The following is a 15,291-nucleotide window of genomic DNA, read 5'->3' as shown; positions in this document are numbered from 1 at the left end:
ACAAAAGGTCTTGTTCTCTGCCCCAAAGGAACCTGCTACAGTGAACTGTAAACCCATATTTTATTACCTGGAATTATTTAAATATTTTAAGTCATGAAGCAAGTTGCAGATTTCAAAGTTGGTTCAGAGCAGCAGTTATTCACATGTGGTCCCTAAACCCAGCAGCATCAGCATGAAGTTGCTAGAAGTTGTTAGAAAAGTGAACTATTAGGTCTCACTCCAACTTACTGAATCAAAGCTGTGTATAGCTCTCAGCCTTCAACAGTTTTAATGCTCCAGGCGATTCTGATGGTTCCTCAAGTTTAGGACTACTGGCCAAGTCCAGCAATCTCCTCAGCATTTCTTTGCCATTATATCACTGAACACTTCCAGGACTTTGCTTCCCTCCTAGTCCATTATTTCCCTCCACCCCCACATCCAATAATTCAGATTCACAAAAACAACCTACACAATAAACCTTTGAAAAGAACATAAAACTTTATTAAGAACATCTTATACTGTAATCAGATACAGCCAAAGAAAAGGGGTAAACAAACAGGGAGAGTTCATCTTCCCATGTGCTACTGCCACCTCAGAACAGACTCATGTGGATGGCTGGAATTATAGTTGGCAACAAATGCTCTGTATAAATAAACTCATCAAGTAACACAATGTTCCCTTTCTATACAGAGAAGAACTGGGTTTACACTTTAAAAAGCTTTGATATAGTGCAACAGCTATGAAACAAGACTACATCTTTAGGAGCTATTTCTTAATAGAATACAAAGCAGTTTAGTAACTTTATGTTATTTCATATTATGTAAATTTTTAGAATGGAAAATTCAGAAAGGACCTTCTATCTTTCCCTAAAATAAGTTAATTTGTACTTTTGAGGTTTTTTTTTTTTCTTTCTCTCTAAAGAGTTCTCAGAACCAGTTCAGTAACTATACTGCAAAAGATGAGTTGCTCATCTACAGTGACAACTGACAACCTAAGTTTGTTCTTTTAATTTTGCAAATCAAGATGACTGGGTCACCCCAGCTTTTGCTGATTCTGAAGGATTTCTTATAGAAAAACCCTGATTCGGAGTGCATGTGAAAGAGGTACCAAAAAAGTTGCATTTGGAATGGTTTTCCTTAAGGGAGGGTGGCTGTTGAGCACAACTGACTTTCTCAGACTCCAGGTTCTCTCCTATGGACTTTTACTTACTATAGTGATGGAAGGAGCAGAGGGAGTGCCAGGGAATCTGTTCAGACTGCCACTCCAGCAACTCTCTGCACTGTTTATGGAGAAAAGAGTGATGGTATCCATTCAAACCACAGTACCCCTACTGCAAGTATGGTGACATGCTTTTCTCTTGAGGGGCCAGGCCAAACTGCACTCAGATGCATGATTTGCCTCAGGTACACAGTGAAGAAAATGCTCATGATTTAGAATTTGGTATTACAGTATCCCACCTAACCCCATTTCTTGAAAAAATTTAGCCTTCTTTTTAGGAAGGAAGACTATTCACTGCTAAGGCTTACCATGTTAACTATCATAAGGCGGAAAACATGACTAAAGCAGACTATTGTATGTGTTCAGTTAGTGGACTAACCAACAACTGAGGTTTGTGGAGGACTGGTCAAGGGGTGGGATTCAGGTTCTTGAGTACTATCACTTATCACAAATCTCATCAAGCTCTTTAAAAAAATAATGCATTTTTATCATAAATATTTAGAGCAGATACTGGCATCAAAATCAGTATCTAAGTTAGAAGTCTGTCTTAAATGGTGAAAATATTCCAACAAACTTCTAAAAGATTTCAAATCTTTCCAGGAGTACACAGTTTATAAATTAGTTTTAAATGGAAAAAATATATATTCTGAATGGATAAATCACCACTTTAGCAGATCATAAATAAGGTCAAGATATTGAAAATAAGTTAACATACAAGTTCTTGCTTTCACATTAACAACAAAAAATCTAACTTACTTGGTATACTTTCACAGCAGGTATAACCAGGTTTTGTAATTGTGCATTTGTTACCTCTCCCCCTTTGCTCTTTCCTTCTATTTCCTATACCTAGGGACAGAGGTACATAGCACAGGCAGATACCCCAATGTGCGGTTCTGGCTGCTGCACACCATTTCCTTGCTTAGAGTGATGTTATTACAAATGCTGGTCAGGACCTATGATTAGTAATTTATCAACCATATTACAAGTCAAGTACATTCATGGTTAAGTGGATTAGGTTCCCAGGTGAGCTTTCAATAGTAATGTGCAAGGGAACCTAACTACTACTGTTTCTGTGAGAAAATGTGTCCTAACTACCAAAGTTGTCTAAAACTTTGGAATGTAAGACATTTATAGATGGGACTATTTTATATGCATCTGTTTTAGAAATAGGTCAAATTGTAAAAATCACTGTTTCCAGAACTACAGTCTATCAAAACTAAATTTTGCCTTCTCTTTCACATGTGAACTAATTTTAACTATAATCTCTAATACTGAGAAACAAAGTGAAGCCATTTAGAATAGTGAGACATAATTGGCTTGTGGGATTTAAAAGATGTTTTATTGACTATCTACTTTGAATTTGCCTACAATGAGAAATGTCTAATGTAAAGCAATGGATGAGAAAAATGTTTATCCTAAGTCATTATTGAATACAAATCCACAGCTTAACAATATGATTTAAAAAGAAAGCTGGAGAGCATGCAAATGCTCTAACACACAGGGTTAGAAATAAAAGGTAAAAGTACATTTGTTTTGTATTTACATCTGTAAATATACAAATATAAAATTTACCAGATCTACCCTGTAGTGTAGCACTCTTAATTTCCAAATATACAGTCATTCAAAAACTTGAAGGGAACATTAAAAATGTCCCAGGCTACTTTACTGAACATTAATGAATATCGAGTTCTTGTACTATTAGAGCTAAAAATACTACTGTGTTTTAAGTTATACAGCTGAGGGAATAATAAAAGTATCATTTCATATTTCTTTTAATCCCATAGATAGCTTTTTTTATCAAAGGGATCAATTATGTTAAAAGGAGACTGATTTGACAAATAGAAATCAGTTCCAGAACCAAAGTTGTTCTCTTGGTAGAGTCTCAAAATTCATAGCATTTTCATATTAATCTATTCAAAAAATTCTAAACAGTATAATCAAAGGAGTCCCTATTTCGCAATCTTTTTAGTCTATGATGGCAGTTGAAATGGAACTCCTACAATGCTATCTGAAAAGTTCTCTAGACTTCGATCTGACCCTACAAGTGGCATCCATGTTTAGTGTTAAATTACTGACCTCTAGAGAGTAAGGAATCAAAAGTAGGGAGAGGCACAGAACCGATATTTGGGTTGGGGAGAAGGATGAAGATTAAGTTGGAACATTTAGTCCCTTCTATAATCAAGTCCTAACTATACCATAATAAAGTCTCAACCAACTCCTGATTAGTTCTTCCCCTTTAGGAATTAGATAGTATACAGTGATTAGATACTGAAAAAAGAAAATAATGAAAAACAATTGAAAATACATGAAGAAATAGAAACATGGACTTTCTCACAAGGCCCTGGATCAAAAAAATTTACAAAAAGATTGTTTGAAAATAATCACTATGTGAGCTTATTAATACACAGAGATCATCACTTTGTTTAAACTAAGTCATGTTAACTTACTAATAAAATAGTAAACAAATCAACATTTTAAACAATTTTATAAATTACTTGTCGCTTCTTTTGTTAGTATCACTCTCTCAACAATATACAAAAATAACGCTACAGGACTATCCACCTAACCCGTCTCCATGTCTTGCAAAGTCCTGGGCCCTGGAAAGAAACTGGTCGTCAATCTTCACTGTAGATGTCCCCCGCAAAGGGCAGGTGCATGTGGCTGCCAGTGACATTGGGCAATCGAGATAAGTCTGGCAGGCTCTGGATCCGGGACCTGAGTTCTTTGCGCACCAGGGAAACTCTGGCTAACTTGCGCTTGTATTCCTGTAACAGCAAATTATTTTTGTTAGTATTCAGGGACTCAAAGAGCTATCTAGCATATGCTCTGCATAAAATCTGATACTGTGCCAAATTTTAAAAAGACTACTCTTTGAGTTTTAGTATCCAAAGAGGGATACTACAATCTTTAACTGCTGTTTCACACATTACAAAGAAAACTAACATTGACATGCTTAACATTAGCATATAAGATTCTCAGGTATTCTTGAGTTTGGACAAGAAAAATTACAGCTAGGCGTGGTGATGCACACCTGTAATCCCAGCAGCTCGGGAAGCTGAGGCAGGATTGAAAGTTCAAAGCCTGCCTCAGAAAAAGCGAGATACTAAGCAACTCAATGAGACCCTGTTTCTAAAAAAAAATAAAAATAGGGCTGGGGATGTGGCTCAGTGGTTAAGCACCCCTGGGTTCAATCCCTGGTACCAAAAAAACAAATAAAAATGAAAAAATACATGTTCATTTTCACAAACACAAGCTGAAATTTAGCACTGTTTTCAGTTGTGAACACTGGCAACAAACTACAGTAGTTATTATCAAACCAGTGACTTTGTCTCTAACAGAAACCAGCTGTTTCATATTACCTTACAGCTACAGCTATCTTGAATTACTGTTTACATCTACCACTGAATGTTATTAATAAGAAAGCATATATTATTGGACAAATTTTATAAGTGTGATAGCTTTAATTCAATAACTTGTTTCCCTTATAATGCTATGAATTTTATTTTATGCATTTATAAACGTTAACTTGAGAAGGTATTCTGGCTTCACCAGAATGGAAACTAAAGGCCCAAAAATAGGTAAGGAGACTTCTGGTTCAGCAGCAGCCCACCTATCCCCTCCTTGACTTATACTCACCACAGCTAGACTATGGAACCAACCTAGGTGTCCCTCAATAGATGAATGAATCAAGAAAATGTGGTATATACACTCAATGGAATATTACTCAGCTTTAAAGAAGAGTAAAATTATGTCATTTTCCAGTAAATGGTTGGAGAATATAATGCTAAGCAAAATAAGCCAATCCCACAAAACCAAAGACCAAATGTTTTCTGTAATATGTGGATGCACAATAAGGTGGGAGGCACTAGGGAAGAATAGTGTTACCTAAGATTAGGTAGAGGGAAGTGATGAGAGGGGAAAGAAGGGATGGAATAGGAAAGATAGTAGAATGAAATAGACATTATTACTTTATGTATATGTGACTACATTACCAATATGATTCTGCAACATGTACGCTCAGAAAAATGAGTAATTATATCCCATCTATGTATGATATATGAAAGTGCATAAATGCATTCTATTGTCATGTATAACAAATTTTAAAAAATTAAATTTAAAAAATAGGTAAGTACAGGAAAGCCTACAAACAAAACAGCCCAAGGAAGCAGAAGTCTATTGGTCCAGTTACATCCACATGTCCCTACATTTATCCTGAAGGTCAAGATGCAGTAAAAGTTAATTCAACATCAATCTATAATCTCAAGGTATGATTTGTTTTCCTCTTGCTTTCTCCCCCTAACCAGTGATATACCCTGGAATACCAGGTAAGTATCAGTATGGTAGCTCAGAGTGACATACAAAAGATAAGCACCAGGGTCAGTTCTGGTTCCATACTTCTCAACAGAACCTCCTGTTACATACCTACATTTTTTGCTCACGGCAAGCTGCTACAGGGTAGCCATCTCTCTGAATCACATTAGTGAGCCTATATATATTATATATGACTTCAAATATAAAAGCATCCAGGTAGGCTACTCTTCAAAGTCTATCTTAAAAAGTCAAGTACAGTGGCATGTGCCCAGTAGTTCCAGCTATTTGGGAAGCTGAGGTAAGAAGATCCCTTGAGGCCAGGATCCAAGACCAACCTGGGCAACACAGCAAGACCCTGTCTCCAGAGAAAACATATATATTTTAATTCTTTGATTCAAATGATATGTGGCAATTAAAAGTCTTCAGTCAAATGGCTACACTACAGAAAAATTAGTAAAAATAAACAAAAGCTTCCATTTATTCCAAGTCCATTATATACCTAGCATTAAAATCTGAACACGTATCAGCATCCTTTCAATAATCCCATGAGAAATTATCCTTCATAAGCGTATGAAATAATCAACAAAATATGAACAAAAGTTGTAGTCAAAAGCTTTCTATCACTCTAACAAGCAAGATTTAAATATCTGCAGTAAACTTTTGGATATTAGCTTGAAGGACAAATAAAACTTTTAAAAAATGTTTTATATTTTTAGTTGTAGATGGACATAATACCTTTATTTATTTGTGTGTTGTTGAGGATTGATCCCAAGGCTTCACACATGCTGGGCCAGCATTCAACCACTGAGCTACAGCCCCAGTCCCTCAGATGAAACCTAACAATTACCTGACTGTATTAATCAGGCAATAGTCCTGAAAGTTTTAAACTGATTCAGTGGTGGTCTAAAAAAAGATTCAGAGAGTTCAGCCTCGTTTCTCTGGCAATGATTCTTACAATAATATATATGTATTACTTTGGTTCTGATGTACACTTTATAATACTCCTCTTAGACCAGAACCATCACAAAACCATGCAGGTGTTGTTTTAGAACGCAAGGTGTTGCCATGGCGGTCTGACAAGTAACAGGTGCATTTTTAAGCAGTGAAGATACACTGTTGAACAAAACAGGTGAAGTCTCCTGTCTTCATAAAACTAACATTTCAAGGGGAGGGGACATAAATATTATTTCAGATATAAACACAATGTCAAAATAACTAAATAAATAAAACTAAGGCCAGGCACAGTGGCACATGGCTAGAATTCCACTGACTCAAGAGGCTGAAGCAGGAGGATCCCAAGTTCAAGGCCAGCCTAAGCAACTTAGTGAGGCCCCAAGCAATTCAGTGAGACCTTGTCTCAAAATAAAAAGGGGGTGGGCTGAGGCTGTGGCTCAGTGGCAGAGTGCTTGCCTAGCATGTGTGAGGTAATGGGTTTGATCCTCAGCACCACATTAAAGGCATTCTGTCCATCTTCTACAAAAAAAAAAATAATAAATAAATAAAAATAAAAGGGGGGTGAGGGTGTGTGCTGGGGATGTGGCTCAGTGGTTAAGCATCCCTACTTCAATACCTGGTACCATGAAGTATGTATTATTAAGTATATACTTCAACGAGTGTGTGTGTGTGTCCCAGTGTAGCTGACATCTAGAACATGATACAGACGTTTTAGAACCCCAGAAGTCTTTGTCATACTACTTTTCCCAACTTTTTCTTTTTTTTTTTTTTTTTCAGTACTGGGGACTGAACCAAGGGCCTCGTGATTATTAGGCAACTGCTCTACACTGAGCTACATCCCTAGCCCTTTTGTTTTGAGACAGTGTCTAAGTTGCTGAGGGTGTCCTTGAACTTTCGTTCCTCCTGTCTCAGTCTCCCAATTTGCTAAGATTATAAGCATGTGTCACTGTACCAAGTTTACTTTTCCCAACTTTTAATCACTATTTTCCAAACTTAAATTGGGTTAAGGGCCATCCTTGATAATGTCTGTATAAGTCACCTACACTCTTATTTAAGATTTTCTATCTAAGTCAACTCACTTTTCAAAAAAAAATTTTTTTTCTTTTTTAACATCTATTCAATCACAGTTTTCCATCTTGGTTTTGACCCACGTATTAAACATTGGTGTTAAATGTTCTCAGGCAACACTACAGCATGGGAAACACTGCCAAACCCCATTCTTCTCAACTCTGACTGCTAACAAGTCACTCCACTTCTCCCTGCAATCTTCCTCAGTCAACAAAGCCTACATCTATCCTTCATTTACCAATTTACCCTATATTTGCCCATGTCATCACTACTACCCTAAAGCATGTAGTCTCTCACAATCCTCAAGTCAGTGTTTTCAGTTTCACACCAAGGCTCACCTCCATTGGTAAAAACCCAAGTCTCTTCATTCTTTAATTTTTTACTCACATATTGTAATTCTGGTATACTTTTCCACTTTGTCTAAAAGTCCTTCCCCTATCTCTGCCACCTTCACTTCAGGCTCCCAAATAAAACTACCTCTGCATTGCCAAATGTTTGTCTGCTGTCCTTATCTTCTCAAAGGCAGGAGCCTTATTTATATTGACATCATACTTCAACACTAGTAAATTAGAAGGTGTTGATCTGCCTTGCTGGCACTGCAAGTCAGTCAGAGGTAGCTTGCAATCTGAACCATTAGAAAAACTTCTATACAGCTAATACTTAGTATATACCAAGTACACAAACCTTACATATTTTCTAAGACCTACATGAAGACTAAACACTACCACAGAAACTTTTTCCACTCTAGCCTCAAACTATCATGTGCTATTACTTGATGTTTTTGTTTCTGTTGTTTTTTAGTCCAAGTTATTTCTGAACTTAACTGCTACCATTTTCTAGTTTCATTTCATATCCATTAGAGGGAAATGTACTTTATATAAATCTGTTTCCTTCAGCATCCACAAAAGAACTGAGGGTTAACAGCCGCTCTACCCATATCAATACTCATCAAGTCAGGAGATCTGAATGAAGTACTGCCTCCTTAGTGTACTACCAAAGAAACTTGGGCAAGGACTACCTATAATCATCTTAGATGCACTTTTTTCCCCCTTTAGTTGTAGATGGACATAATACCTTTATTTTATTTATTTATTTTCATGTGGTGCTGAGGATCAAACCCAGTGCCTCATACTCACAAGGCAAGTGCTCTGCCAATGAGCCACAATCCCAGCCCTTAGATGCTTTCTTTATACAAATAGGGGTATATTTTACAGAGTTGAGACTTAAATAAATTAATATGAAAGTTTTAAAATTATAAGGTGCTATATAATTCTGGGATGGCATCAACAGGTGTATACCCAGCTATGCTGCCATTTTCTTAAAGATGCTAATAATTTTGCTCCTCTCTTTCACATATAATTGTTTTAAAAGACCTGGAGAATTTCAATTGCATCCACATGGGGATCTTTAGGATCCAATTAAAGGCTGTGACTAATTCCAAGCTATATGCTTACTGTATTTTAAACCCACTACTGCAGATAATTTGTTGCAGCACAAAAAGAAATGCACAAAATCAGAAAGCTGAATCCTGATTCTAGTGAGCTAGCTATGTGTATTTCACCAAGATTTCAGGAAACTGTGAAAAACAAGTTAGGTAAAGGTCAGAGTCTTTCCCTCTCTTCTCTTTCTCTCACTTTTTATTTGTAAAATCCACCCTATCCAACTATAACAACATGATTAAGCTGGGCAATACCCAGTGTAAAAAAAAATTTTATATATATAAGTTCTAGGATATATATATATATATTTTTTTTCAGCAAACAGTTGACATCCTATCATGATCATTAAAGATTTTCCATCCCTAGGGTGGCACACACATGTAATCCCAGGTACTTAGGAAGCTGAGACAGGAGGATTGCAAATTCAAGGCCAGACTCAGCAATGTAGCAAAACACGGTCTCGAGGAGAAAGTAGGGGGAAAGCTAGGGAGGTAGTTCAGTGTTAGACTGCATTGGGGTTAAGTTCCCATTGCTGGGGCAGAGGACATGACTGGGGACCAGACACTTTTTGCCCAACAGTATTTCTTAAAAATGGAGACAGTTATATATTTATCTCCACATAACACTATTTCCACAGAATTCCGTAAGTTGCATCTAAATAAACATTCAATCAATGTAATTTCTCCTGAAAATCTCTAATCCCTCCAGTTCTGGCTACTTAAAATTTATTTCATCATTCTTCTGTTTTTGATTTAACTAAATATTTGAAGAATTAAAATAAGTGGGTTCTTGGACTTAAGAAGAACAAATTGATGTTAAAGGTAAAACTAATCATCTTCCACTCAGACATAATCTTCAGAATGCATTATGCATTATGGTAATCTTCACAATCCGGATTCCTTCTATCTGTTCTGTTGACCTCTTCATGGTTTTGTTCATATATTTCATCATGTCCTTTGCCTCTCTTAAAGAAGTTAACATACAAGTCTTCCTTAAGCCACTGCCTTTGACATAACTATTAAAAAGTTTTCTCATTTTTTAAAATCCACCAAACCTTACTTTTGCTTCATTTTGCTTGCCTTGGGATTGATTTTCCTTGCTAGGTTAGACAGGAAAAGTTAATTGGGGTATTGATCAAGACAGACAGACAGACAGACAGACACACACACACACACACACACACACACACACACACACACACACACCACTTTTCAAAACAAGGCTAAGAGAGTTTCCAAGACTGTAAAGATTAGTCAATTCTGTTACCATCCCTAGGGGACAGAGTGCAAAGCACATGAAGATCTCAATGGTTTGCTCTTTGCGAAACATGGCCAAACTTTGCATCTAATATTGGAATTCATGATTTTTAAAAATATAATATAGCAAATACATTCTCATTTATTTTCATGTTACCCAGAACTTCCTGGATGAAATTTTCCTTTTCTTCCTGGATTGTGGGAAAATATTACCTCTTATTAGAAATTGAATGTCATCTACAAAACTGTACTGCTTCCTTTACTTTATTTCAGGACTTACTATCATTCTCTCAACAATTCATACACTGCAAGATTTCATTAACCTTCTAGATTGTTAACAAAAATGTTGAAAAAACATAATGTATCAGGTTTTCTGCAAGAAACTCAATGCTTCAATGGCTACTGAGTTTTGAAAAACAATACACTATAGCTACTACATTCCCATGTGCTTTCTAAATGCCAACCATTGTTCTACACTCTCCATTTAATCTTCTTTGGTAGAGATTACACTAACCATGTGTTACAGATGCCAAAGTTGAATCACAATAAACCACTGGTATCTTCACCCAAAGTCAATATTAAGAAAAAGGGCTCAAAACTATAGACAGGCTGGCTTCAGGATCCTCCTACTTTATACTATCCTGCTTCTCATATTCTGGAATTATTTTGGGAATGGGTAAATCTGTCATTATAACATCTCTGGCACTAATAATGAAGGAGAGTTGTAATTGTCTCATGAATAACAGCATATGGGCCTTGAGATTTTTAAAAAATGAGTATACTAGCAACAACAAACAGGGGAAAAGATGAGGGCCTAGGGCTAACCCAATCAGCAGTGGTGCACATTCCAGGAAAAATGAACCCACTGATAAAAAAATTTTTGGAGGGGTGGCTACTGGGAATGGGTTCCAGAGGCACTTCACCACTGAGTTACATTCCCAGGCTTTTTTTTTTTTTAAAAAAGGATCTAAGTTGCTGAGACTGGCATTGAACTTGAGATCCTCCTGTCTCAGCTTCACCTGCTGCTAGGTTTACAGGGGTGCACACCACCATACCTTGCAACAATTACCATTTCTGATCTTGAGAGTAGTGGCAGTGGAGACGTGGATAAGCCAGGAGCTGACAGGCAGCATAAAAAGTTGGCTGTTTCTCTATTACCTAGGCAACTTTAAAATCAAGAGATGCAACTTTACGAAGTGGCATATAACATTTCCTCATTACTGAGACTTAAAGGAGGAAGTTGACTTAATTGTTACCTTTAGGTCTCCCTGTCTTAATCTATATTGCAGAGTTACTAAAGAATCACACTGATCTCAGGGTTATGTCACCTAAGCTGATGTTTCTCAAACTGGATGTCCCATGGAACAGTGTTCCACATGGTCTTAAAAGCAGGCCCAAATTCAGAGGTGGGGCTCATGTTTGGGAGCAAAAATAAAAAACAGCTATCCTTGCTACCGTCCTGCTCAGATCCTCAAATATGCTAATATCCAGAGTGAAGCTCCAAGAGTGGAATCTGGTTTGCAACATTATTCAAAATCACTGAAACGTTTTTGCTGCACACTATCACCATCTTCCAGAGCTAACAGTTAAACATCGAATGGGAAAGGATGGACCTCATTTTTTCTTCTAGTCATTCAACCACTTCTTCATCACCACTAGCAATAGCAAACTAACTACTTTATTCCTAACTTTCAAAGAATAATTACATTAGATACAGAACTCAGGTTGGTGGATTCTTCAAACCACTTTCAACGCTCTTCTTCCTTGCACAGCTTGCTGAGAAGTCTACTGTAATTCTTCTATTTGTTCCTCTTAGATATATAAGTTGTTTGGCCCTTGGTTCTTATATTTTTTTAAGTTTTAGGTTTCTGTACTTTGAATGTGACTTGCCTAAATATAGTCTTAATAGGTTATGAGTTTCCAGGATGAGTGGTTTGGTGTCTATCATTAATTTTGGAAATTCTTTTTTTTATATATACTTTATTTATTCATCTTACGTGGTGCTGATGATCGAACCCAGTGCCTCACACATGTAAAGCCAAGTGCTCTACCACTGGGCTACAACCCCAGGCCCTGGAGATTCTTAAGTCATTGATACTTCAAATGCTTCTGCTCCATTCTTTCCTTCTGGCATTTTAAGCACGTTTTTCTAAACTGACCCTCAATTCTTGCATGTTCTGTTGTGGACTTTGTATTTTCATATTCTTTTTCCACTTTGCATTTCAATTTGGCAAGTTTCCACTTATCTATGCTCAGTTTATCAACTGTTTTCCGTTAACAGAGTCCAGTCCACTGTCACAGGCCCTTTTCATCTGTTAGTGATGTTTCCAGTATTTGCCTTTTATTTTTTCTGAGCATTTCCACTTTTCTACTTACATAACTATCTGTTTTCATGTCTGCTTTTTCCATCAGAACCTTTAACATTAAATCAATTATTTTAAATTCATGACCTCAGAATTCCAAAATTTTGCCACACAGATCTGGTTCTCATGCTCATTTTGTCCCTTCAGACTGTTTTTTGCCTTTTAGTATGTCTTGTTAGCTTTTATCGAAACTCAAACATGTAACAGGGAGGTGAACCAAGTCTATGGTGTCAGGCTTTTGATAATCTGGCTAGGAGTGGAGCTGTTTAAGGTTTGCTGTAGATGTAGATACTAAAGATGGAAATTCACTACTTTATTAAATAGTCCTTTCACATTGGTGTCAACTGGCAGAACAGTCTTGTCACTTTTAACAAATCCACTGAAACCAGTACATTCAATTCCTCTTTTCAAATAGCTTTTGAAGTATCTGAAGACAGATATTCACATAAATTTCAAATGGCCCCAACTCTGATCTTCCTAGATCTCTCAACTTTCTCCAAGGTATTTTATTTGCATTTCCTTGGCCACCCTGGCCCTGCCTCAGTATTAACTGTGGCAAGTTAACTTATTTTGTTAATGTAGAATCCAGGTTGAATAATGACATATGGTTGTGATTTAATCTGCTTCCAAAGCAAGAGAACTCTCCACATTCTAAACATTTAGTTTATTAGTGTAAGTTAACACTATACTAGCTGCATCACAATGCTAACACCTACATATCACCAGAGCTTTCTCTGATGAAGAGATGCTAAGCAGGGTCCTATACTGACAGTTAACTTGGGAGAATCTAAATGTAGGAATTTATAATGAAAATATTCAGGCAGGGAACAGAGATGATGAGAAAATGCAGTGTTTGGCAACGATTCTCGTTGAATTTACAATGGTTAAGGGCCAATGGTTGGACCTACCAAGAACATTAACCAATAAATACACCTTAGTGCTAGTTGTAGTGACACACGCTTTTAATCCCGGAAACTCAGGAGGTTGAGGCAGAAGAATCCCAGTCTCAGCAACTTAGCAAGACCCTATCTCAAATAAAAAGGCTGGGGATATTGCTCAGTGGTAGACAGACTAAGACCCAAGGTTCAATCCCTAGTACTGCTAGACTAATAATTATAACGATAATAATGCATCTTAATTGTAGGTAGTCAGTCAGTCATGGATGAGTTTCAGAGGCAACCCTAATCAACTCAAAATGTAAGAAAATTTGTGCCCACGTGCACTTTCCAAAGCTGCTGACAACTCACTTCCATGTTCTCTTATTCTATAATCTGCCTTTCTGATGTTTCCCCAGTAATTATTTAAATTTAAAAAAAATCCTCTATTTTAGGCAGTTAAGCCTGACAAGAATTCGAAGAAATGTTAGTCTGAATAACAAAAGGCTCTCCTTAAATTTGTGATAAAACTGCTTAAGATATTCACATTTGGGTCTGGGGCTGTAGCTCAGTGGTAGAGTGCCTGCCTTGCACATATAAAGGCTGGGGATGTGGCTCAAGCAGTAGCATGCTCACCTGGCATGCGTGGGGCACTGGGTTCGATCCTCAGCACCACATAAAAATAAAATAAAGATGTTGTGTCCACCGAAAACTAAAAAATAAATTTTTAAAAAAAGATGTTCACATTTCAATTAACAAATTTGATGTAAGCAATAATATCAAAAGACCAGCCAAGATAGATATCCAAATAGGATACAATTTTGTGCATAGAAGATGGCTACAACTGATGCTTTTTAAAAAATGTATTTATAATGATTTATTACTTTATATATTTCAGTAATCAAACCTAGGGTCTTGTGCATGCTAGGAAAGCTCCTCTACCATGGAGCCACATCCCCAACATGGTTTTTGTTTTCATAAGACTAAAGGAAATACATCAAAATATTATAAGGAACTTAGTATATTCAAGGGAAATTTGAAAAATACTAAATTTTGTGCTTCAGTGTTCTCATCATAAATAATTCATAAATCCTACCTCCTTTCCTATTTTATTGCAATATCAATAAAAATAGGAAAAGCACTTAGATCAGTGCCTTGGCACACAGTTAATTTTGAGTATTATTAAGATTAAATTGTAAAGAATTATCTCCCCTACAGTAGTATTTAAGTGCAACAGCAGAGTTTCAGACTAGGTATACAGACACTGGTGATTTTTCACCCACAGAGTGTACAGAGGGTCTCGTTTCTGGAACATTATAGGAATTGTGTGGATCTTAATTCTAATAAGCTACTGGAAGCTTCAAGTACAACTGCAATTCCTGATGAAAAGCAGTGGTTTTCATTTGTCAGTATGAGTACACATGCTCAAATGAAGGGAAAAGGCAATGATTAGTCAGAAAAAGGCAACAACGTTGGAGTACAGACCAAAGTAAATATAGCAGTCTAGTTCCCTAGTACTAGACACCTTGATGCTGTACTCCTTCCTGGAGATGTCAAATTCTAAGTGATCATCTGGCATATGTGAGACCAGCTGCTGGACAGGGGACACAATACCAGGCATGAAGAAAGCACATATAGTCATATCCATATTCTTTCCTCTTCCCAGTTTTCCTCTTGTCCTTGCTTCATCTTTCTATTTTCGGTTTTTGTTCCCTTGCCTCACCCTGTATTTACTATTAAAGGGAACTCTTTTAACAATTTTCATCATTTACAAAAGTATTGTGATATTTTCAGCAGTTCTGAATTACCTCCAATGCATCTCTAACTT

At 36.7% G+C, this 15,291-nt stretch overlaps 1 protein-coding gene across 1 annotated transcript in view; it reads right to left on the bottom strand.

Annotated features, from left to right (window-relative positions):
* Positions 1-458: 458 nt before the first annotated feature.
* The window catches only part of Rprd1a (regulation of nuclear pre-mRNA domain containing 1A), a 57,300-nt gene continuing 42,467 nt past the window's right edge, over positions 459-15,291 (bottom strand). Inside the window, exon 7 of the mRNA XM_005325568.5 lies at positions 459-3,962. Coding sequence (XP_005325625.1) covers positions 3,813-3,962 — 150 coding nt within the window. The 3' untranslated portion in view covers positions 459-3,812. The remainder of the gene's footprint in view (positions 3,963-15,291) is intronic.

The sequence above is a fragment of the Ictidomys tridecemlineatus genome, chromosome 13 (genome assembly GCF_052094955.1).
Source record: "Ictidomys tridecemlineatus isolate mIctTri1 chromosome 13, mIctTri1.hap1, whole genome shotgun sequence".
NCBI lineage: Eukaryota > Metazoa > Chordata > Mammalia > Rodentia > Sciuridae > Ictidomys > Ictidomys tridecemlineatus.
Note: the sequence above shows the minus strand (reverse complement) of the source record. Positions and strands in the feature narration are given on the sequence as shown.